Consider the following 24,683-nt stretch of genomic DNA (forward strand, 5'->3'; position numbering starts at 1 on the left):
AACGCACCTTGTTTTAGAGGGGGAGAACAAGAAAAAAATAAATCTCCCCCTCTCTGCACAGCGCCCCTTCAGCGAAGCGGCAGGAGAAATGGAAGGGCGCTGAGCAGAGAGGGGGAGATTTTTTTTTCTTGCTCTCCCCCTCTAAAACACCCCCTCTAAAACAAGTCTTATGGTCGGGTGTGTCCTATAGAGCGAAAAATATGGTATTTACTGCAAGCTTTGCTGGCTGTTTAGTGTGTGTGTACTTATTTATCTGTTAAAATATTATTGGACCACATTTTAATCATAAGGCAAAATGCACCATAGAGATTAAAATGAATTTAAATACAACAAACTTAAACAACAAAACAAAACAGCTGATCAATCAAAATGCCACAAAGCACTGCAAACTATTCAAAAGCAATTGGTCTAATAGAACTAATATAGCTCATTTCACTGTGAAACAAACTATCTTTATTACATCAATTGCATTTGCCTAGGAGGACTAAGTAAACATGAGCCATTTAGCAGTACTCATTTTAAATTCATTTTTTAAATCTCACATTTAACAAAGAAGAAAAAAGAAAAACGGATAAGAATGCAATTTAGCTGTTGCAATTTTTTTAGCAGCGATGACCCGATTTAATCATGGTTGTGTGTGCTTGGTATAAACATCAGAGTGGATCTCCCCCCCCCCCAGCTGTTTAGTTGCCATTATCATCATATCAATCATCAGCTACTGTACTTGATGCCCTCCAGATTGGCTGATAGGGTAACCATTTATTTCCACACATCCTTGTTTTGGATCTGTTATCAAGATACGTGAGGGATCATCACGTTTGGAATACTGTGTACAGTTCTGGTTGCCTTCCCTCAAACGGGTCATGGTAGAGTTGCAAAGGGATCAGAAAACAGCAACCACAATGGCCAAGATGATGGGGCGACTTCCCTGTGGAGTTGCAACATTTGAGACTTCTGGGTTTAGAGAAAACGTGAGCAAGAAGTGACGGGATCAAAGTTTGTAAAACCATGCATGGCACAGAGAAAGTGGACAGAGAAAAATTGTTCTTCTCTTTTAACGCCAGAAGCTGTGGACATCCAATGGAAATAAATGTTCAGGGCAGATTAAAAGAAAAGTCCTTCACAGTGCACAGTTGGGAACTTGCTCCCACAGGAGGCAGTGATGGCCAACAATTTGGATGGCTTTAAAAGAGGATTCAGCAAATTCATGGAAGAGAAGGCTATCAATGTCTACTAGCCAGGATGGTTATGCTTTGCTTCTGTGGTTGAAGGGATCAATGAATCTGGATACTAGTTACTAGAATCCACATGAGTGAAGAATGCTCTTGTGTGTGGGTCATAGCTGTCAATGTTTTCCTTTTTTTAATGGAAACTCCCTTATTTCAAATAGGATTCCTCGCAAGAAAAGGGAAAAGTTGACAGCTATGGCTTGGGTCCTTCTTGATGGTTTCCCATTGGTACATCTGGTGGGCCACTAGGTAGGTCATTGGCCTGATCCAGTTGGCTCTTCTTATATTCTTATGCCCCCAGCATCCACGTGCAGGATATGAGAGTCAGGATGGGGGCGATAACACTACCTGCTTGTGATTTTATTTAGATACCATGAAGAAGAGATTGATCACCAATGTTGATCAATCAACCCTGACTGAGTCAAACGGAGGGCCCCATCTTGGAAAAGGCTGCCATAAATAAGGAGGGGGAGGGGAAACAGAATCCAGGCAAACTTAGCAAATTCACATTTTCTGAAACCATATGACCTCTGAAACACAGCCATTCTTTGAAATTCTCCACATTTTGTCATGCAGCTCTTTGGGCAAGTAATGTGTTCCAAATTGCAGACACTAGGGTAAAGTGTACATAATTTTTTTTTAGTGAAAATTGTGAAGATGCACTACATTAGGGGAAATTGCTCTGCAAAAATGTGTACATTAAATGTCATACAAATATGAATGTACTAGGAGCGATTCATACTAAAATGCCAACAAATTTTCACAAGGACTTAACAAAAATTGTGGAAATGTGGAGAATTTAGTGTTGGATGGGAAAAATGAGAAACTGAACCCAGAATTGACAGACTTGCCCGTCCTTAGTCACTGATGCTTTCTTTCTTTGAAGCCAGGAAGAGGTTGGGGTGTGCGTGAAGAGGAAAGAAAAAAAAAAGTCTGTCTATGATAGGGGGAAAAGGTGGGGGGTGGGCAGAAGAATGAAGTTGCTGGAGGAGGAACTTGTGACAACCCATGGAAGCGAATGGCAAACGATGAATTCAGGAAATGACTTTGTTGTCGCTGTTGTTGTGGAAGAGGAGTGTGAACAAATGGAAGATGAGTTTCCTCCCCAGGAAGAGGTGGGCAGGCACACACACACACACACACACACACAGAGAGAGAGAGAGAGAGAGAGAGCGAGCACTTGTTGCTGTCTTGCGCAGAGTAAGTAGCGAGGTGGTTTTCAAGAGGCTCAGAGACGCAAGAATTCAGGAGGTAGAGACACATGGACTCTGGTGAGCCTTATCCATCCACAACCCCAAGACCTGCTGGCTTCACCATGAAAGCCTTCACAAGCTTGATGGCAGTGTTCGTTATCGCACAGCTCGTTGGGACAGTGCTTTTTGGCTTATATCTTCACATGAAGGTGGACAAGGTAAGGCTGCTTCCTCGTTTGCTCTGGTGTCACTCTGTAAGGACAGTGAAGGGCCAAATTGAGAAGGAAGGGTTTTCACAAGTGTGAGAACAACTTCAGGGTTTACTGCTGCAGACCATGGTTGTCAAGACTTCCAAGTTGTAGGATCTGCGGTCTTTTTTTAAACCAGCAAATTGAGATCCAGAGGGAAACAAATAGCAGGCAGATATGATAGATGTACGTATATATATATAAAAGTTTTGCATTATGTAGAGAAAGTCAATAGAGAGATCCCCCCCCCATTCTTTCTCATAATGCTGGAATCCAGCCAAAGACCAAGGTGAGAGTCAAGATAGATAATAGGATATCTTCATGTGTAGCTAATTTGGGGCAATTTGCTGCTGAAAAAATGCTATGATGTCATTACCTCACCTCAGAAAGGATGTTGTAGAGCTGGTAAAATGTTCAGAAAAGGGCAGTCAAAAGAACCAAGGAGGTGGTACGATTCTCCTCTGAGAAAAGGTTACAACATTTGAAGCTTTTTAGTTTTGAAAAAAATATGACTAAGAGGAGAAGTGATAGAGATATAAAGAATTAAGCGTGGTGCAGAAAAAGTGAAGAGGCAGAATGTTTCTCTAGCCCTCATGCTAGAATTTAGACAGGGGGCAGGCGGGTGTGGGGGACTCCCTGGTCCTGAATGAGGTAACTGTGCCCCTGAAGGACCAGGTGCACAGTCTGGGGGTTATTTTGGACTTACAGCTGTCCATGGAGGCAAAGTTCAATTCTGTGTCCAGGGCAGCTGTCTACCAGTTTGATCTGGTATGCAGGCTGGGACCCTACCTGCCCGCAGACTGTCTCACCAGAGTGGTGCATGCTCTGGTTATCTCCCGCTTGGACTACTGCAATGCGCTATATGTGGGGCTACCTTTGAAGGTGACCCGGAAACTACAACTAATCCAGAATGCGGCAGCTAGACTGGTGATTGGGAACAGTCGCTGAGACCATATAACACTGGTCCTAAAAGATCTACATTGGCTCCCAGTTCATTTCCGAGCACAATTCAAAGTGTTGGCACTGACCTTTAAAGCCCTAAACAGCCTCAGCCCAGTATACCAGAAGGAATGTCTCCACCCCCATTGTTCAACCCAGACACAGAGATCCAGCTCCGATGGCCTTCTGGTGGTTCCCTCACTCCAAGAAGTGAGATTACAGAGAACCAGACAGAGAGCCTTCTCGGTAGTGGCACCCGCCCTGTGGAACGCCCGCCCATCAAATGTCAAGGAAATAAATAACTATCCAACTTTTAGAAGACATCTGAAGGCAGCTTGGCTCGGGGAAATTTTTAATGTTTGAAGTTTTATTCTGTTTTTAAGGTTCTGTTGAAAGCCGCCCAGAGTGGCTGGGGAAACCCAGCCAGATGGGCAGGGAGGGAATGAATGAATGAATGAATGAATGAATGAATGAATGAATATGAATGTTGGGAAGATTCAGGAGAGACAAAGTCCTCCTTCACATAGTCAAAACTATTGAATTCACTCCCTCAATAATGTAGTGATGTTGCTAGTTTGGGTGTTTTTAAAGATGATCAGACAAATTCATGAGGCTTCAGCGGCTATTAGCCATACTTAGTTAGTTAGTTTATTTAAAGAGTTTTAATCATTGGCATTTCTTCCTTCTTAAAATAATAATTTTTATTTCTTTGCCGCAGAAGCAAACTAACACATAACCATGTAAGCAGTAACAGAAGCACAGACGGTGCATTTTTGGTTATGGACATGTTATAGACATGCTGTTACATTTAGCAAGAGTCATATGTAAGACTCTTGCTGTATGTAACTGAATATGTAAGACACGTCTATGTAGCACTGCTGCAATGAGGAGTGAGTCGCGGGAGGAGTTGCTTATATGACTCTCCCAATTTATATAATCAGAAAATGGGAAGCAGTCTGCCTCAGAACTGTCTGATTTGGCTTCACCCCAGATTACATGTCTGGATCTGACCAGATGTTCAGAAAAAGCAACATTCCATACATTTGTAAGGTTCCCACATAGGAACCTTTGTTGATTTCCAGTGTTTTTCATTAGCATTTGTAAGCTGTGTACATAAATTAACACTATAAGGCAATAGTAAAAATTAATCATAAAACCAAATTCCCCGTTTGTGGAATGTTCTCCCTAGAGAACGGCCTATGGCCGTTAAGCAATCTAAAGGTAAAGGTAAAGGTACCCCTGCCCGTACGGGCCAGTCTTGACAGACTCTGGGGTTGTGCGCCCATCTCACTCAAGAGGCCAGGGGCCAGCGCTGTCCGGAGACACTTCCAGGTCACGTGGCCAGCATGACATCGCTGCTCTGGCGAGCCTGCACCAGCGCAGCACACGGAAACGCCGTTTACCTTCCCGCTATAAAGCGGTACCTATTTATCTACTTGCACCCGGGGGTGCTTTCGAACTGCTAGGTTGGCAGGCGCTGGGACCGAACAACGGGAGCGCACCCCGCCGCGGGGATTCGAACCGCCGACCTTTCGATCGGCAAGTCCTAGGCGCTGAGGTTTTTACCCACAGCGCCACCCGCGTCCCATGTTAAGCAATCTATGGCCTGTTAAATACTTATGTTGGGGGGGGGCCTGTTATTATGGTTTTTATTTTATTTACAGTATTAATTTATATATCACACTATACCCAGAGGTCTCAGGGTGTTTCACAGAACAAAATCAAAATATAAAACCACAAAATATATAATAAAAATAAAAATAATGAAGGTGCCACGTGAGCTTCTCTGGGGAGAACATTTCACAGACAGGGAGCCACTGCAGAGAAGGCCCTGTTCTCGTGTTGCCACCCTCCGGACCTCTTGAGGAGGAGGAGGCACGTGAAGAAGGGCCTCAAGAAGATGAACTCAGGGTCCAGGTAGGTTCATATGGAAAGAGGCGGTCCTTGAGGTATTGCAGTCTTAAATCGTTTAAGGCTTTCAAAACCAGCACTTTGAATTGGGCCTGGAAACTAACTGGTAGCCAGTGCAGTCGGACCAGGATCGGTGTAATATGCTCCAACTGTCGTGCTCTGGTGAGCAACGTGGCAGCTGAATTCTGCAGTAACTGAAGTTTCCGAATCGTCTTCAGAGGCAGCCCTACATATAACGCATTGCAGTAATCCAGCCTTGAGGTTACCAGAGCATAGACAACAGTAGTTAGGTTATTCCTGTCCAGATAGGGGTGTAGCTGGGTCACCAACCGCGGCTGACCGAAGGCACTCTGAGCCACTGATCATTTTATCCTTATGCTGCGTATTATTATGCTCTGTATTGTGCTTTTATGATTATGATGGTGGGATCTTTGGATAAAGAGCAGTATATAAATAGTATAAATAAATAACGGAAAAATAATATAATCCTGAGCACTTCCTTTAAATGCCTGCTGGTATCAGAAAGTCTTTACCATGCGCCTGAACTTCAGCAAGGAGAGTGGTTGTCCAATCTGAGTTGGGAGGAAGTTCCACAAGCTTGGGGGATACAACACTTCATGCACAATGGCTATGCACCATCTCCTGTATTGGAGGGTGTATGCCCCCCCCCATGGCAGTTGCTAGGAATCCTAGAATCACAGAACTGTAGAGTTGGAAGGGACCCCAGGGGTCATCTAGTCCAAACCCTTACAGTGCAGGAATCCTGCCCACAGCTGTCCTTCGGTGAATGGACCCATTGTGCCCTAATGCTCACAAGTGTGGGGAGTGCTGTTGAGTGCAGGTCTCACTTTCATTTAGTTGACCAGGATGATAGACTAGGTGGGATTTTGGCCTGATCTAACAGGTTCTGCTCATGTTCTTAGCTTTAGGGTGTGTGTGTGGGGGGGGGATTGGATAGATTAATGGGGGAAAGGAAGCATATCAATGGCTCTAACCATCACTCAGAGATTTTTGAAATATTAAGCTGTATATAAATGCTTTTAAATAGATAAATATTGGGGCCAGATTTCACACAGTGCTGAGCATGACATTTGTATTTGGGGACTAGTGATAATTTCTCTTCTTCACATTTTAATGCAAATCTAACTCATCTGCACCTCCCAAACACATGAGTGAAATGAAACAAAGCACTCCTTCGCTATTGGGCACTTTCCTGAGTTTTGTGGTGCAGTTCCTCAACCAAGCTGTCTGCACAAAAAGCAGTATATTTGAGAAAACAATGCAGAAAACTCTATTGTATTATGGGGAAATTGTTTGCAAAAACACGTACATTAGGCAAAACTGCATTTGAGAATGTGCCTGTTAGCAGAAATTTGCACTAAAATGCTTATGAATTTTCATAAAGTCTTGAAAAAAATTGCAAACTGATAAGGCAGAGGAGGAAAGGGTTAAACCCTCCCCACACTTTGCAGCCTCAAACACAATTCCTCCACACACACACACACACACACACACACACACACACAATTCCCATTACGAGGTGAAACCTCCATGATCAGAGGCAGTCTGCCCCTGAATGCCAGTTCCTAGGTAGTCACAGCAGAGCAGCACAGCAGGGGTTTGGACTTCCTGCTCTTACTTGTGAGCTGTTAAGAGACATCTGGCAGGTCCTTGCTGGAAGAAGGCTAGGATAGATAGACCCTTGGTCTGATTCAACAAGGCACTTAAAAAAACAAACACACACCAAAGCATTTATTATTTTAGGAAAGGATGTGGTACACCATTTTTCCCTCTGCGAGTGTAGGTGGAGAAGAAATCTTAGTTCGCTTCATGAGTATAGAAGTATTGCCTCTTATCTATCATAGAATTGTAGAGTGCGTAGGGGACCCTGAGGATCATCTAGTCCAACCCCCTTAGATGCAGGAATAGGCAGCTGTTCCAAACAAGGATTGAACCTGCAACCTTGGCATTATCAGCACCACGCTCTAACCAACAGAGCTATACAGCAATGGCATAATAGCGTATCAGTCTATAGTGTGCCATGTGTCTGTGACTGGAATTAGCCATCCAGGGATGGAATAAGCCCTTGCCACTTTGCTTATTAGTCTATTGAATAAAAACATTATTTTGTAAAGCTGCAAAGTCTTTCTTGTATCCAGCCTTTCTTGAAACTCATATTTGTTTGTTCAGTTTCTTTGCCAAAGTGTTTGGCCAGATAAAATGATGCCCATTTTTGCACTGAACCTCCATTTTCACCTTTCCAGTCTTTTGCAATTATGGCAGGGCACTTCTGAAGACCTTCAGTAAAGACCGGTGAGAAAGTGAGAAATTAAATTGGTTTGCAGCTGAATGCAAACCTACCTTGTTTGCACTTTCTGAAACACAGTGAAACACAGCTTTCTTTCAACCCACACTTCTCTGAATTTTGCAATGTAGTTCTCCAGCCAAGTAAATATAAATTTTATATATATATATATATATATATATATATATATATATATATATATATATATATATATATATATATATATATATATTGCTTTCGTAGATTTTCACGGGTACAGGAATGCAGGTTTTGGTGTCTTCGGGTGTCTTCCCGTGTAAGAGTCGGGGTGTCTGTGCGACGTTTCGACGAGGTCTCACTCGTCATCTTCAGGCTGGTGCTTTTGGCTTCTTGTTACTGGAACAGAGCAGAATCTGGTGTTTGAGTTCCTATAAATACTGTTGAGGGGTGTGGTGTATAGCCTCCAACGTTCTGGGCAGAGAGGAAGTTCCTAGATTAGTGTGCCTTTTCTTCTTTTGTTCCTTAATTACTTGAGGGATATCTTGGGTGATTTCATGAGTGATATTCTGAATACCACTGGGTGGGTCATTAAGTGTAGATTAGTTGCTAAAGCTTTCGTGTCTTGACCTCTTGAGCTTGTGAAGAGTTTTTCTGAGAAGATGGCTGTGCTGCATTTAGTTGTGCTCTGGCTTGGCTTCGTGTATAGGGGCGAGCTGTGATTTTGTGCCTTGTGCCCGCCAGATCTGTGTAGGGATTGCAGGGGGGTGCAGCATCCGGGGGTGCCACTATAGTTTGGCTACTGGATGGAGTCTGTAATATGTCTGTGGAGAGACTCTTACACGGGAAGACACCCGAAGACACCAAAACCTGCATTCCTGTACCCGTGAAAATCTACGAAAGCATATATATATATATATATATATATATATATATATATATATATGCATTATGTTACGAGAAACTGCTTTGCAAAAACATGTACATTAGACAAAACTGCATTCAAGAATGTGGCTGTTTGGAGTAATTTGCACCAAAATGCTTAAGAATTTTCATAAAGTCTTTTTAAAAAATGCGAACTGATATGGAAATGTGAAGAACTTAATATTAGAAAAATGAGAAATTGAAGCTGGCATCCCTATTCTTGTGTTTCTAACCCACCTCTTTCAACTCGCTCGTGTGACTCTGACGGGAGAAAGACCCACCAGGAGTTCCAAGCATCCCAAGGGAACGAGCTCTGTGTTCCAGAACATGAAGTAGTTACTTCTGTGCTCACAGACAGAATGGATGACTGGAACATTGGGCATCAGCAGGTGGATCATGACCAGCGGCTGGTTCACATAAATGGGGGCACTGCAGTGGCAACTGCGAGAACCCACTGGAGAAAGCAGTGGTCTGCTGCGGTAATTTTACATACTGATTTTAATCACATTTTGGGTGGTCAAAAGACTGCTTTAAGTTCACGTACTTAAAACAAGTGCTTTACTTACCTCAAAACATGATGTGCCTGTCCTGATGCGCTTGGGGGCCCTTTCTGCTCATTCTGCTGTTTGCAGACCACAATGTCTGCCCCAAAGTCTTACTCTGATGGTGCCATTTAGGGAAAGCTGGAGACAGAATGTGGAGAGGAGAAAAGCTTGCTCCATACAGATAAAAATATTAAACATTAAAAATATTTCTGTACCTCAGGTTACAGACGCTTCAGGTTACAGACTCCACTAACCCAGAACTAGTACCTCAGGTTAAGAACTTTGCTTCAGGATGAGAACAGAAATCGTGCTCCGGCAGCACAGTGGCAGCGGGAGGCCCCATTAGCTAAAGTAGTGCTTCAGGTTAAGAAGGGGCCTCTGGAATGAATTAAGTTCTTAACCCATGGTACCACTGTACTATGCTTCTATCCCATGCAAGATGAGGGGAGGGATGGGGGAGCAATTTGATTCAGTTTGCATATAAAGGCCAACCTTTGCAATTTACACTTTCTGAGACAATATGTGAAGAGGATCACAGCCGCCCTCTGAAATCTGAATTTTACAACGCAGTTCTGCAGCCCAGGTATATCTATTGAAGTGCACATCTAAATGCATATATTAGTAAAGAAAAGAAAACATACAAAAATGCATTATATGTGGGGATATTGCTGTTCAAAAAATGTGTACATTAAGCAAAGTTGCATACAAAAACTGTGCCTGAAATTCACACTAAAATTTTGATGGATTATCATGAGGACCTTTAAAAATAAATAAATTTACAAACTGATTTAGAGACGTGTAGAAGTAAATGTAGGATTGGAAACACAGGGAACTGAAATCCCTAACTCAGGGAGGTTTATAAACATTGCTTATACATAATGGTGGTACAAAACAAAATGAGATGGTACAATAGTTGGACATTTCTCTGAAATAAACCAGCCACTTTCAATAGCCTGAATAAAGACTAGGGATGGATCTGTCACTTTCCGTTCTCCTGCTTTCACATTTTCCATTCTTAAAATCATATTTCTGCAGCAATTTGCAATTTGTTTTTGTTTTTTTAATCCTCATGAAAGTTCACCAGCATTTTAGGGTGAATTTATCTGAAAACACATTTTTGTATGGAATATTGACTAATGTACACATTTTAGCAAGCAATTTTTCCCTATATAATTAAATGTCAGTATGTTATTTTCACTAACATCTGTATTTTTCCTGCACACTTATATTCTAAGCATTGGTTTGTCAGAGAATTGCATCATAAATTTCAGAGAAGTGCGAATTTCAAAAGCTGGTTGTGTGTCAGAAAGTGTGGATTAGGCAGGTTCACCATTAAATATGTACTGAACTGAATTTCTTCCACCATCCCTAGTGAAGAGGTATATGTTTAGCCAGTGGCATACCATGGGTTGGCAGCATCCGGGGCAAGGCAATGATCGCTCCCTCTAACCTCCTTATGGCATTGCGTGGTAGGCAACAAGTGGACCTTGCTGTACACCTTTGGCAGCCATTCCTCATGGAGGTTCCATGCCAGTTGCCACATTCACCCTCTTCGCTTGGCAAGATCTCAGGTGGGGGGAGTGGTGGCTGGAGTTCCTTTCACGGAGGGTGACAGAGAACAGGCTGAGACACCAAGTGAAGCCCTTCCTGCCTGTCTGCCTCTCCTTGGCCACATAGTCCGAGGATGGGCACTGGCAGGTCCTGGCTGAGTGGGTGACTGTCCTCTCCATTGCTCCCACCATGGGGTGTACACCTTGCCTAAAGAGACACACCAGCAGAGAGGTCCCAGGGAAGGGCCAGTGTGGGCCAGGGCTGGGCTCTGGCCAGCAGGAGTTCCGCCCAGGAGCAAGTGTCCCTTTGTTGGCCGCATGGGGAAGAAGCCACTGCACAGCCCTGAAGGCCCAGCCCGGGCACAGCTCATGTTCCCATGGCTCCAGAATGTGGCAGCCACGTGGTCTTGGTGACGGAGCCTGTCATGGGAGCACCTGGTTAAGCCCCCCTCAGTATTCTTTGCCTGGGGCTATGACCTTCCTTGGCCCCCATGCTACTCCACTGTGTTTAGCTCCCAAATCATTTAGGACTTGATAAATGAATCAGCCTCTCTACCCCTTTCAAAAGACATTCTGTTCTCTTACTAAATTTGCTCAGGAACAACTAATGAGGGATCATCTGGTATAAAATCTAACAAATCATTCCTCAAAACCTATAACGTATAAAAAAAAGGCTGCAGATTGTTGATGAGGCAGGACTTCTCTTTGCAGAAGCCATACTAATTCTTCTGCAATAAGACTTGTTCTTCAACATGCTTAACAATTTTATCTTTAATAATATGGTTGGCATCTGTCTGTCTCAGGAGACAATTGAGGAGCGTGTCTTTGCAGTGAAGTCAAACAATTTTTTAAATAATACTTCCCAACCATTTAATAGGGGTTAAGCTACTTAACCAGCCAGCAATGTTTCTCTTTTTCTTTTAAAAACGGCGTTGTGCTGGCTACCTTCCAAGTGCAACCCTCTAATATTGATACCAATTGATTGATTGATTGATTGATTGAATGCATTTATATCCTACCTTTCCCCCCAAAGGAGCTCCAGGTGGCATGCATAGTCTCCATAACGACCCTCCCAGATAGGCTAAGCTAAGTGACTGGCCCAAGATCACCCAATAAGCTTCATGGCTGAGCTGGGATTTGAACCCTTTTCTCCCAGGTTCTAGTCCAACCCTGTAAGTACGGTTCCCATACCACGTGATTAGAAAATCAGCAGTTTATATTTGGGTTAAGAACTCTTGAATAGATGCCATCTGGACTCTGTGATATTTTTTAATTTTTAATCTGTCTCTGAGCCATTAAATTCCATCCTTTGTCATCTTTGTCTGCCTCAGTTCTTTAGACATCCTTCTCATACACACACACACACACACACACACACACCAGTTGAGGTGGGTGGTGTGAAAATCTTCCATAGTGAAGAAAAACTCAAATAATTCATTCAGTTTCTCTGCAACCTCCTTATCTTCCTTTAGCATGCATTTCACTCCTTTGTCATGTAACAGTCCAACTGCCTGTTTTTGATTTCCTGTTTTTCACATATTTAAATAAATGTTTAGTGGTGGTCATTAAAAAAAAAGAAAAGAATGCTCCTTAAATTCTTTTGTTAGTTTGTTTGCCTCCTACACATCTGGGCAAGTCTAAAATCCTCTTGGGGCCCACCAAAATGTGTGACCGAGCTTTTGAGTTCTCCAAAATTCTTTATCAGGCTGGCTGTTGAGCAAAGCAGGATTTTTGCTTATTTTTATTTTTGGCAGGTGGCTTGGGGGGTGGGAGGAAGAAACTGTCATGGTGTTATAGCCATAAAGCCCTCAATAGCTTAGGACCAGGGTACCTAAAGGGCCATTTTTTACAACAACCCAACTCTGTCTTCATTCCTTGCTTTGACTGATGGTGAGTTCTGGAGAACTTGAAAGCATCCTCATTATTTTGTTGGCCCTTAGCAAGGAACTTCCCTACTATGGATTTCCCCCCATTCTTCTTATGTGCTAAATATGACTACTTCGGTTTCTTTTAATTTTTGCAAGGCTCCAGTTTTCTGAAGGAAGCTTTCTCCTTGCCTTCAAGCACATTGTCATCCTTTTGGATTTGATGGGATATTTCCTAATCTGTGGTTTACACAGGGGCGGCAGATCCTGATGTAGATCATTATTCCCTGCTTGTTCCTGATGTAAATCTTCACTTGCCCCTTCTTCCCTGACAGGGAGGGGGGCACCATTTTGTGGTTAGCCTCAGGTGCCAAAATGTCTTGGGCCGGCTGTGCCCCTGCCCTACAGAAACATAGGTGCCCTGATAGCTCACACTCACCCTTAATCCAACCCTCGTAAGGGTTTTGACTGTTTAAGAAAGAGAGAGAAACCCACTTCCTTTTCAGGATTTCAGTATAAACTCAAATGATTGCAGATTCATCATGAACAAGCTGTGGCCATAACCCAACGGAATCAATCATGTTCCCCTCCGACACTCCCAGTGAAATCAGAAGGGTTAAGCACACATTACTCTGAGCTGGATTTGTAGCTATTGAAAAGGGCTGACCCTACTGTTACCCAGTTAAATCCAGAATGGTTTAAACACCAATCCCTCGCCCAAGGGAATTCTCTGGAAACCATTGCTCTGTGAGGGAAACAGGGATCACCCCTTTTAAAGCCCTAAACGGCCTCGGTCCAGTATACCTGAAGGAGCGTCTCCACCCCCAGCGTTTTGCCCGGACACTGAAGTCCAGCTCCGAGGGCCTTCTGGTGGTTCCCTCGCTGCGAGAAGCCAAGTTACAGGGAACCAGGCAGAGGGCCTTCTCGGTAGTGGCTCCCGTCCTGTGGAACGCCCTCCCATCAGATGTCAAGGAAATAAACAACTACCTGACATTCAGAAGACATCTTAAGGCAGCCCTGTTCAGGGAAGTTTTTAATGTGTGACATCTTAGTGTATTTTTTGTCTTCGTGGAAGCTGCCCAGAGTGGGCAAGTACAAAAAATGAATTATTATTATTATTATTATTATTATTATTATTATTATTATTATTAGATATTATTATTATTATTATTATTATTATTATTATTATTATTATTATTTGATGATATTTATTGGGAATTTAAAGTTACAGAAAAGAGAAAAGAAAGAAAAGCAAAGAAAAAAGAGATTAAACAATACAAATCAATAAAAAGTACCAAACATACAATACACCAAAATCAAAAACAAGAACAAAAAAATAAATTTAAAAACAAATCCAATATTCCCATACCCTTATCTTCATTAACTTATTTCCTCGATCTCCTCACACCTCCCTTTTTTGTATTCTGATTATTAATTATCTCAGCAAATCCTTTCCATCTTTCACTGTATTCTGTCCTTTAGTTGTCTTAATTTATTTTAGCCTTATCTTACCATAAAAACCCCTAGAACTTAAAAGCTTATTTATACATAACTCCTTATAACATTTCTACTAAAGCCTAATAGTTTCATTCCAAGATTTTCCTAACAGTCGTTAATTTTGCAATATTTCTCTAAATGAATTTTTAAACTTTCTGCCAATCTTCATCCACCGTCTCTTCTTCCTGGTCTCTGGTTTTGTCAGTCCTTCTTGTCCATTCCATCTAGTCCATCAACCTGGTGATCTTATGTCCAAGGCTCTTAACTCTTTTCCATGTCCCTTCTGCAGATCTTCTTCATAATTGTACCTGCACTTCTTCTTCTTCTTATTATTATTATTACGGACATGGTTATATAAGACTTAATTTATCTGGCCTATTACACATCCTTTCTTAAAGGTCCATATATACCAGAAACAGAAAGTATTTCCCCAAGAAACCATGGCTGGATCTACACTGATCTATAAAAAACACTAATAAAACCCCCTGTAATATATCTCTCAGTGCAATTTCCCATTGATGCCGGTTCACAGCTGTACCGCGCCCTCTGGTGTCACATTTTTATTTTATTTTTGTAAATATTTTTGATTAAGTTTTCCATTTCCCCCAGAATATCATTATAGCAAATATCATAATTCATCATTGCCAAATAGTCCCTCCCCTCCCCCCCAGACTTCCCTCAACCTCCCTCTCTGGTTTATTTTTACATAATATCAATTCCTGCTTTTTACCTTTCAATTCACCTTTTTTATTTTTAATCTTATAATTTATGTACATTTTGTTACTTCTAAATGTTAACTCGAAACCTGCTAATGAGTTCAAATCTTTGCATTGTTTCTGTAGATAAGCCAAAAATGGTTTCAAATCTTCTTTAAAGGATTTTTTGTCCTTGCTTCGTAGTCTATCAGTTAGTTTTGCCATATCGGCATATACTGTAAGTTTTTCTTGCCATTCTTTAGTTGGTATTTTATCGCTTTTCCATCCTTGCCGCAGTTGTTGCATACATAAAGAGTCTGTGTTTTTCCTTTGGCAAATCTTGACCTAAAATTCCTAACAAAAAAGCTTCTGGGATTTTAACAAAAGTTATCTTAAACATTTTTTTCATTTCATTTCCCAATAATTTTAAACTATTTTACAATTCCACCATAGAAGATAAAAAGTACCTTCCTTCTCTTTACACTTCCAACACTTACTGGAGTTTGCTCTATACATTTTGGCCATTTTCATTGGCGGGATATTCCAACAGTACATCATTTTCATATAATTCCCTTTTAATAACATACAATCAGTAAATTTCAAATTTACTCTCCATAATTTCTCCCAGTCCTCTAATTGTATATTATGTGCTATATCTTGTGCCCATTTGATCATTGTAGATTTTACCTCCTCATCTTTGGTCTCCCATTCTAGATATTATACATCTTTATTAATGGTTTAAATTTTTCATCTGCAATTTCTTTCTGGAATCTAGATACTGTATAACTGAAACCTTTCTTGTTATCTTCTTTAAATATCTCTTTTAATTGTCGATAGTACAACCAATCTTGCACATGTTCTCTTATTTCATCAGTCTTTAAGTTTCCATTTTCCTTCTTTATCCTCTAACAACTCTCTATATGTAGGCCAGACTTTTTCTCTATTTATTTTTTTGACTGTTATTATTTCTATTGGGGACAACCACCATGGTGTCTTTTGTTCTAGTAGTTCCTTATATTTTCCCCACACTTTTAAAAGTGACTTTCTAATTATATGATTCTGAAACACTTTGTGTACTTTCATTTTGTTTTGCCATAAATACGCATGCCAGCCATATCTATTATCATGTCCTTCCAAATCTAAAAGTTCTATGTTTTCTAATTTAATCCATTCCCGTATCCAAGCAGCTTCACAGTAAAGTTTAAAATCTGGAAGAGAAAATCCTCCACTTTCTTTGGTGTCTGTTAGTATTTTATATTTTATCCTCGGCCACTTCCCTTTCCAGATAAATTTTGAAATATCTTTTTGCCATTGTTTACAGCAGGCTGCATTACTTATCACAGGAATTGTCTGAAACAAGAACAACATTTCTGGCAATACATTCATCTTAATTGCCGCAATTCTTCCTAGTAATGATAAATTCATTCTACCCCAAATTTTTGATTCCTTTTTATTTCATTCCAATATTTCTCATAATTGTCCTTATAGATATTAACATTCCTAGTAAAGAGCCAAATTCCCAAATATTTAGCTCTTTTGTGAATCTCTGTCTCTGTAATTTGAGTTAACTGTTTCTTATCTTTTTCTAATAATTTAGTCTTGTTTTTGTTTATTTTAAATCCAGCAACTTGCCCAAACTCCTGCATAGGGAGAGAATTTTTTGGTTTTCCCACTGTAATAATCAGGTCATCAGCATATGCTCTCAGTTTATATGAGTTTTTCCCTACCTTAATTCCTTTAGTATTTTCTTCTGCTCTTATATTTCTCACCAAGGCCTCCAGGACTAAAATAAAAAGCAATGGCGATAGCGGACATCCTTTTCTTGTTCCCTTTTGTATTTTACATTCGTCCGTCACCACCTGACTGACAATTAATTCCACTTTTTGATCTGAATATATTGCCTGTATTCCTTTTATGAAATTTTCTCCAGAATCCATTATTTCAAGAACTTTTTTCATAAATTCCCAATAGACATTGTTAAAGGCCTTTTCTGCATCTATAAGCATAATTGCTGCTTGTTTTTCATTTCTCACTTCCAGGTATTCTAAAATATCAATATTTCTCATGTTATCTTTCATTTGTCTCCCTGGAAGAAATCCTGCTTGATCATGATGAATGTATTCTTTCAAGATTATTTTCATCCTGTTAGCCATTATATGTGCAAACAATTTATAGTCCTTATTTAATAATGAAATTGGCCTATAATTTTTTATTAAAGTTGGATCTGCCTCTTGTTTAGGAATTAATGTCATATATGCCTCTTTCCATGTCTCTGGGACCTTACCAGGTCTTAAAATTTCATTCTTTACTTCCTGTAATGGTATTGATAATTGTTTATATGATATTTGATAATATTTAGCTGATAGTCCATCTGGTTCTGGCAATTTCCCAGTCGGGTGTCACATTTTTATAACACACTTTTAACATTATAACTGCCCAGTGTAGATCAGTCTCATGTCTGAAATTAGGGTGTGAAGCCACTGTAACTTACGCAGATATCTTGCCCACTATAAGCACTTCCCACCTTTGCCAAATGACCCCTCCATTAACAGATGTTACTTAGAGACATTTCCATTGTGAAATCACTTCAAATTTGGTTGGTGCTATTAATTCACATTATGTTTTAGGGGGACAACTGTGGTTCAGTGGTTGAGAATCTGCTTTGCATGCAAAAGGTCTCAGGGTCTGGGTAGCAGCCGTGTTGCTGATCACCAGATTTTGGAAGAGGCTGGAAGGGGCAAATCTTGTGTCATGGTACTGAAAGGTGTGGCAGATTGCTTTAAAAGAAAAACTTAAGAATAAACTAAAAATGGCATGGGAGTGGTAGAAGCTAAAAAAAGCCACAGACAAATTCTTGGCAGAATGGTACTGTTTTATTAAACATGAACAAGACAGACAACAGAGGACTTCCTGCAACATGTGAAATCCTTTGGCTGGTTTGATTTGTGAGATTGTACTATTTTTATTTCATTGGATTGGATAATCTGGACTCTCTTTTTTGTGTTCTACATAATGGCTTCATTCTGTGCCATATCATAGTTACTAAGGGGGAAGGACTATTTATTTTGTTGTATATGTGTTGTTGTTTAAGCTGTAAGAAGAAAAGCAATTCCCAGCACCTCCAGATAATGCTGGAAAAGTCCTTTGCCTGGAATTGTAGAGAATTGATTGCAGCTAGATCAGGGATGGGAATCTTTGCTGGCTTCTTATCTTACCAGATTCTTATGTCCCCACCCCTTCTGGGCCAATGTTAACAGATGGATGGGGCATCCCACCTGTCAGTCACCTGATGCCACTACAGCACCAGGCAATGTTGGACTTTGAAGCTCCAGTTGTCAGGATTTCAAAACAAAGTGTGGGACTGTTTAAAAGCCCTTTTACAAATACCCTGCTGCTCTTAGAACCTAAAAAAAAAAAAGGAGTCTCAAAGAGCTGTGTGGGTCTGTTTGCAAAAGGGCTTTCAGACAGCCCTGCACAGCTCTTTGAACATTTGGTTGTCAGAGCTTCAAAGAGCAGATCTGGGACAGAAAGTTTCAATGGGAAATGATTTTCCATCTGGAGCAAGGCAAGGAAATGCACCTGATCTCATGTACAGCCTCATGCGTAGGGTATGTGGGTGTGGCTTGCCCCAAATGGCCTCACTGGTCAAAGGGGCAAGCTCCGTGGGCCTGCCCCTGAGCTAAATTGATCAACATTCCTATGTCCTTGGAACGCGTTCTTTCCCTGAGTCACCGAGGCTAACAGATTAATAACCAATATAAATTTGTATACATTTGCAGCGAAAGGACAAATTTTATTTTTAAATGTTGTTGGGATCCAACTCCCACCAGCTCCCACTAGCATGGTAATTGATGAGGGATGATAGGCGTTGTACCCCAATGAGGGCCAGAGGTTCCCCATCTGTGTTTTAGAGTCTAAAAATTGATGGTGCCTGTGTGTGTTGCATCTGGTGCCATCTTCAGCTGCAATCCTATACCTACCAACGTAAAAAGTACCTCCTGGATCAGGCCAATGGATCATCTAACCCACCACCTTCTTCTCACAGTGACCAACCAGATGCCTGCAGGAAGCTTATAAGCAGGATATAAGCTCAAAAGTGCTCCCCCCTCCTGTGGTTTCCAGAAACTGGTATTCAAAAGCAACACTGCTTCCATCTGTGGAGGCAGAACATAGCCTAGCCATGGTGGCCATTGATGGCTTTCTCCTCCATTGATCTGTCTAATCCTTTTTCAAATACATAGACCAGCTTATAAAACACACTTGGGGGTACAATCCTAAAAGGAAAGCAAACATTTAAAACAATGTACAACAATAAATTTAAAATTTATAAATGAGATAAGCGTATAGACACTTAAAACTTTAAGATAAACTACTGCAGAGAGCTGAGTCACCCATGGAACCGAGTTTGGGGATTTTCTTAACGAACTAGTTTGGGTCGGGGGATGGTCTGCGCCTACAGATCTGTACACAGAATCTGGCTACAATCCAGGTCATCTTCTAATCTTTGCCCAGCAGCAAAAGGTCAAATTTTTGCTTTTGCGGGAGGTCGGCGAGCCTCACCAGTAGGGGATCCATGATCTTACTATGCGGCTCTTTATAAAAGGGACATCTAAAAAACAAGTGTTCTGGGCTTCCTATCTCTCCCAATGGACAGGTGCAAAGTCTCTGAGCATACGGGATCCTTCTAAAGGCTCCATCCAGGACCGGCGAGGGCAGAGCCGAGCTTCTGGCGAGTGTAAAGGCCCTTCTAGCATCCCTAGATACGAGATAGAAGAGTTATGCTGCTGGTGCGGCTATCTCTCTCTCGATTTCTCTGATTCTGTAGTTGGGGCACCTTGCACAGTCCTGCTGTCTCTCGGTGTCTAATATCCTTTGCCTGACCGTAGCTTTTGCCTGGTCCAAACCCAGACTTAGAAGGGCTTAAGGGACAAAACCCAATTTCCGGAGGGTGTTCAGGACTGCAGTCTGCCAGCCTGACTGGAACTGGTCACAGAGGATCAGTGGGGCTATTCCTCGGGGGAGCAGGTTCAATGTCAGCCATTTTTAGATTGATGTTAGGCAGATATAAGTCTCCACTCTCATCATCCCCGTTTCTAATCTAACCCCACACATCTAGGGACTTGGAGGAGAGCTCTAAAGAGTTTGGATTGAACTCTCTCAAGGAGAGGGAGAAAGCAGAGGAAGGAGGGCCCAGAAAGGATCAGTAAAGGAGCTGTGCCAACGTTTTGGCCTTGTATAATTTTAGAGCCGTGGGGTCAAAAAATCCCCCTTGTGCTCTGAAAAATTAAAGGATACAGTTTGTGTTTTCCCCCGCTGAGCTCCCGATGGAGTTTATGTGTAGTTTGTTGGTTCCTGAGGCCTGTACCACCATTCCTAGATACTTATAATTTGTGACTTGTTCTAATTTATGGCCTTGGAGTTCCCAGCTTCTAAGCTTTGGTTTCCCCCGCCCGAAGTGAGTATCTTGGTCTTTTGATAGTTGATTTTGAGACATTCAGTTTCACAGTATGCTGCGAGCTTTCTTAGTGCTCTTTTGAGTCCAATGGGGGTTCCAGAGAAAATTACTGCATCATCGGCATATAACAGGACCGAGCTATGCTGATTTGGGAGCTTCAGAGGGTGGAGTTCTAAGTCATTGAGTACAGACACTAAACTATTTAAATAGAAATTGAATACTAGAGGGGCCAAAAGGTACCCTTGCCTGACTCCCTTGAAGGTTTTAATGGGGTCTGTTAGGTGTCCTAGGTGGCTACACCTGACTCTTAAAAGCCGTGTTTGTGTTCAGTGCCTGAATTAAGAGCAGGAGCCTTCTATCTATACTGGTACCCTGTAGTCTGACCCAGAGTCTGGTTCTGGTGACTGTATCGAAGGCTGCTTTTAGATCAATGAAGGCAGCATATAGTGAGGCCTGCCCTTCTGATTTGTATTTGTCAATGAGATGTTGTAACGTTAGACAGTGATCTGTCGGGGACCTTCCAGGTCTGAAGCCCACTTGTTCTATTGCCAGGATATCATCATTCTCTAGCCATTCTGTAAACTTATTAAGGAGGCGCTTTGAGTAAAGTTGGGGATGCGGGTGGTGCTGTGGGTTAAACCACAGAGCCTAGGGCTTGCCGATCAGAAGGTTGGCGGTTCGAATCCCCGCGACGGGCTGAGTTCCTGTTGCTCGGTCCCTGCTCCTGCCAACCTAGCAGTTTGAAAGCATGCGAAAGTGCAAGTAGATAAATAGGTACTGCTCCGGCAGGAAGGTAAATGGCGTTTCTGTGCACTGCTCTGCTGGCCAAATGACCCGGAAGCTGTACGCCAGCTCCCTCGGCCAATAAAGCAAGATGAGCGCCGCAAACCCAGAGTTGACCATGACTGGACCTAATGGTCAGGGGTCCCTTTACCTTTACTCTTTTTTTAGGGCATGGACAGCAAGATACGCTTGGTGTCTGACAGAATTTTCAGCTGTCAGGGTGGCTTTGTAAGCATTTTGCAGGGCTCTCTTGGCCTCAATTCTGCTGGTTCTTGCCCCTGACATGAATGTATATTCCCGGGGATATTGCCCCTGGTGCAACCATTTAGGATATGAAAATTTAGCTGCCTAGAGAATTTGAAGAGGCAGGCTCCGGCAAAATTTGAATGTTGGTCCTATGACTGCCTTGGTAGTTGGAAAGCCTCCGGGCTAGAGTCATCAGGGTACCCTATTTTATGCCTGTATTTAGTTTCTAAACTGGGGTCATCGGGCCCTAACCTTGCATTTAGGTCGCCCATCAGCAGGACCTTTGCTGGATAATCTGCTAGCAGTAACCTGACATAAGAATATCCAGTCTATTCCAGTTGCCCTCAATGCCTTTTTTTTTTTTTTTTGCTAGTTGGGGGAATATAAACATTAATAATTAGTAAACTGCAGTTTCCTCAGGATATGAGTAGGGCCATTGCTAGGTGATCTAGGGGGGACAGCTCCTTACAGGTGCTTTGCCAAATACATCAACGTTGTTGGCCATTACTGCCTCCTGTGGAACCAGGGGCCCATTGTGTAACCATCGACTGGTGAGTAGATCAGCCTTCAAGCCATCCAAATCGGTGGTTATCCTGGCCTCCTGGGAGAGCAAGTTCTTAATTTATGTATGTGCTACATGAAGAAAGACTTCCTTTTGTCTGTCCAGAATCTTCCAAAACTAAGCTTTACTGAATGTCTACAAGGTCTAGTGTTGTGAAAGGAAGAGAAAAGCTTTTCTCTATCCAGTTTCTCCATGCTGTGCTTAACTTTTTATAAAATTCCATCATGTTCCCCCTTAGTTGCCTTTCCTCCAAACATTAAAAGCCACAAAACAAACTCTCCTGATTGGGTACTTATTCTGTATGCTTGATCTATTATTATTATTATTATTATTATTATTATTATTATTATTATTATTATTGATTTTTTTCTCAGTTTTCTATTTACAGATCATATTTTAACCCTTCCACATAGACTTCCCCACCCAACTTTCTTTCCATGGCAGTTCAGCTACATCTTATTTATCTTATATATCCATTAATTTATCCACCCTATTTTATCCCTTTCCCTATCACTGTTGTTAAAGTTAAATTTAACGTCATATCATTGTAGATATTCCCCAAAGTTCCACACTCACCCATCACCTGTTTTTCATTTTGAGTTCTTAATTTAGTAGTCATGCTTGCTAATTCTGCGTATTCTGTCAGTTTCTACAATCGTTGTTCTTTTCCTGGAATCTCTTTGTTTCCGATTTCTAGCGTACACGATTCTTGTGTACGCTATACAAGAATACAAGAATAAGTTGCAGACCTTTTTTCCCCTTTTTCTTTTTTGGTATTTCATCTCTGGGAGTAGTCCCCATTGGACTCAGTGGGAATCACTTCTGAATAGTCAGGTATAATAAGATGACACTGTTAGAAGAGATACTCTCTCTTGTGTAAGAGTGAGGAAAGGATGCCTCTTCCAAGACGCTGTCTGCCGCCTGATTTTTCTATAAGAAATTCTATGTAAACAACACATTAACATTTAGAAAACCATATGACTCAGTTGGCTGGGTCAGCCTCTTTAGTCAATCTGCAGAGCAACCCTATACAGATTTACTTGGTGGGAGTATGCTGAATTAATTTGGGTGCAATTCTATTACTGGAACTGTTTTACAGGTTGAATTACTTTAAAAGCATTGTATTGTCTTTAAGGGTGCCAACTCACCAGGGCCAAGCCCTTTTGGGGCCCCCAATATTTTGGGGAGGGGCCTGAACCCCCCAATGTCCCCTAAAACCAGGGAGCAGAGGAGGTCTTCTCCTCCTGCTGGTGCTACTGCTGTTGCAGAGGGGAAGAGGGTCGAAGCAGCCCCCCATGAGTGAGGGTGGCAGGAGGAGGAGGAGCTGCTGGTCAGCTCTGCCCCTGGCTCCTCCCAATGTCCTGACATTGTGCATGATGTTGTCTCCCCCAATCAACCCTTGCAAGCTGGAGCCTCTGATTATCTTCATATATGGAATTGTTTTGATTATTATATTTAGGGAACTGTTTTTAAGCTTGTTTTATTACTGCAGCTATTTTAATTGTTTTATTATTTTGTTTTTTTATTATTGTAACCTGCCTTGGGACCTTGTGATAAAGGGTGGGTAAGAAATACCAATTAGAATAAAATAAAATGTGTAGGATTGCACACTATGAAATGGTTTTTCAATCAGCTCATCTAACTAATGAGTCCTTGGTTCTGCTATCTGGTGGCAATCTGACTTCTCGTGATCATTCCATCTTCCAGGTCGGAGATGAGATCAGCCTGCGGGAAGATTTTGTGTTCCTCAGAAGACTACAGAAGTGTCGGAAGCCACAAGATGGTGATGCAACCCTCCTGGACTGCGCAAAGATATTGAGCAGCTTGCAGGACCTACTACAGGATCAAAAGAGCAAGGTAGAAGAGACATGGGGGAGGGTGATTATTGGAACTGGTAGAGCAGAAGGCAGGAATGCCAACAAGAAGTGGAACCAGAGCCAGTCTCTTTCTGTCTGAGTTCTGCAAGGAGAATGTTGCGTACCCTCCAACACATTGAAGGCAAAAACTGGTGCGCCATCTTCCCATTTTTTCTCATGAAAGGATAGTGGCCATTTTGGGCACCATGATCTCATGTGATTTCATGCAGAAATTTCTCATTGAAGAAAGCCACTAAAATTGTGTGTTTTGGGGTGCTATGTTAAGGTAACCAAACATCCCCATTTCCCGGGGACAGTCCCCAGATTTACAAATCAGTCCCCTGACAAAATCCATCTGTTTAGTAGGAAGTTGAAAAAATGTCCCCAGATTCATTGGAAAAAAATCTGGTAACCTTATGCTATGTGGGATCACAGCCCTGAAAAAGCGATTTTTGGGAGGAAATTGCAGTTCGAAATGGCCACCGTCCTCTTGAAATATAAAATGGGATGCCCTGGTTTTTCCACGACACTTGCATGGTAGGAATACTGAGACTGTGGAGGAAGAAACTGGTGAGCAGGGCTGATTTTTATGCAAGAAGACAGGCAGGAGGGGGGAAGAATGAGGTTGGTGGGGCAGTGCCTTGTTCACCCTAGTGAATCAGCCTCCACAGGGTTAAAGCCTGTCCAGGACTGGTCTAGTTGATTTTGATAGGCAACAATCTCTGCAAAATGAGACTGACCCTCCCTCCTTATTTGTGAAAGCTAATGACTTCTCATTTTTTTTAAAAAAAGATAAGAGAACCCCTGGACGGTTAAGTCCAGTCAAAGGTGACTATGGGGTGCGGTACTCATCTCCAGTTTCAGGCCAAGGGAGTTGGCGTTTGTCCGCAGACAGCTTTCCAGG

The 24,683-nt window shown here is 41.9% G+C and overlaps 1 protein-coding gene across 1 annotated transcript in view; it reads left to right on the forward strand.

Annotated features, from left to right (window-relative positions):
• Positions 1–2,389: 2,389 nt before the first annotated feature.
• Positions 2,390–24,683, forward strand: part of CD40LG (CD40 ligand) — a 29,607-nt gene continuing 7,313 nt past the window's right edge. Inside the window, exons 1-2 of the mRNA XM_082207319.1 lie at positions 2,390–2,640; positions 23,631–23,780. Of these exons, the coding sequence (XP_082063445.1) occupies positions 2,491–2,640; positions 23,631–23,780 (300 nt within the window). The 5' untranslated portion in view covers positions 2,390–2,490. The remainder of the gene's footprint in view (positions 2,641–23,630; positions 23,781–24,683) is intronic.

Source organism: Podarcis vaucheri (genome assembly GCF_965113315.1).
Source record: "Podarcis vaucheri genome assembly, chromosome: Z".
Lineage (NCBI taxonomy): Eukaryota > Metazoa > Chordata > Lepidosauria > Squamata > Lacertidae > Podarcis > Podarcis vaucheri.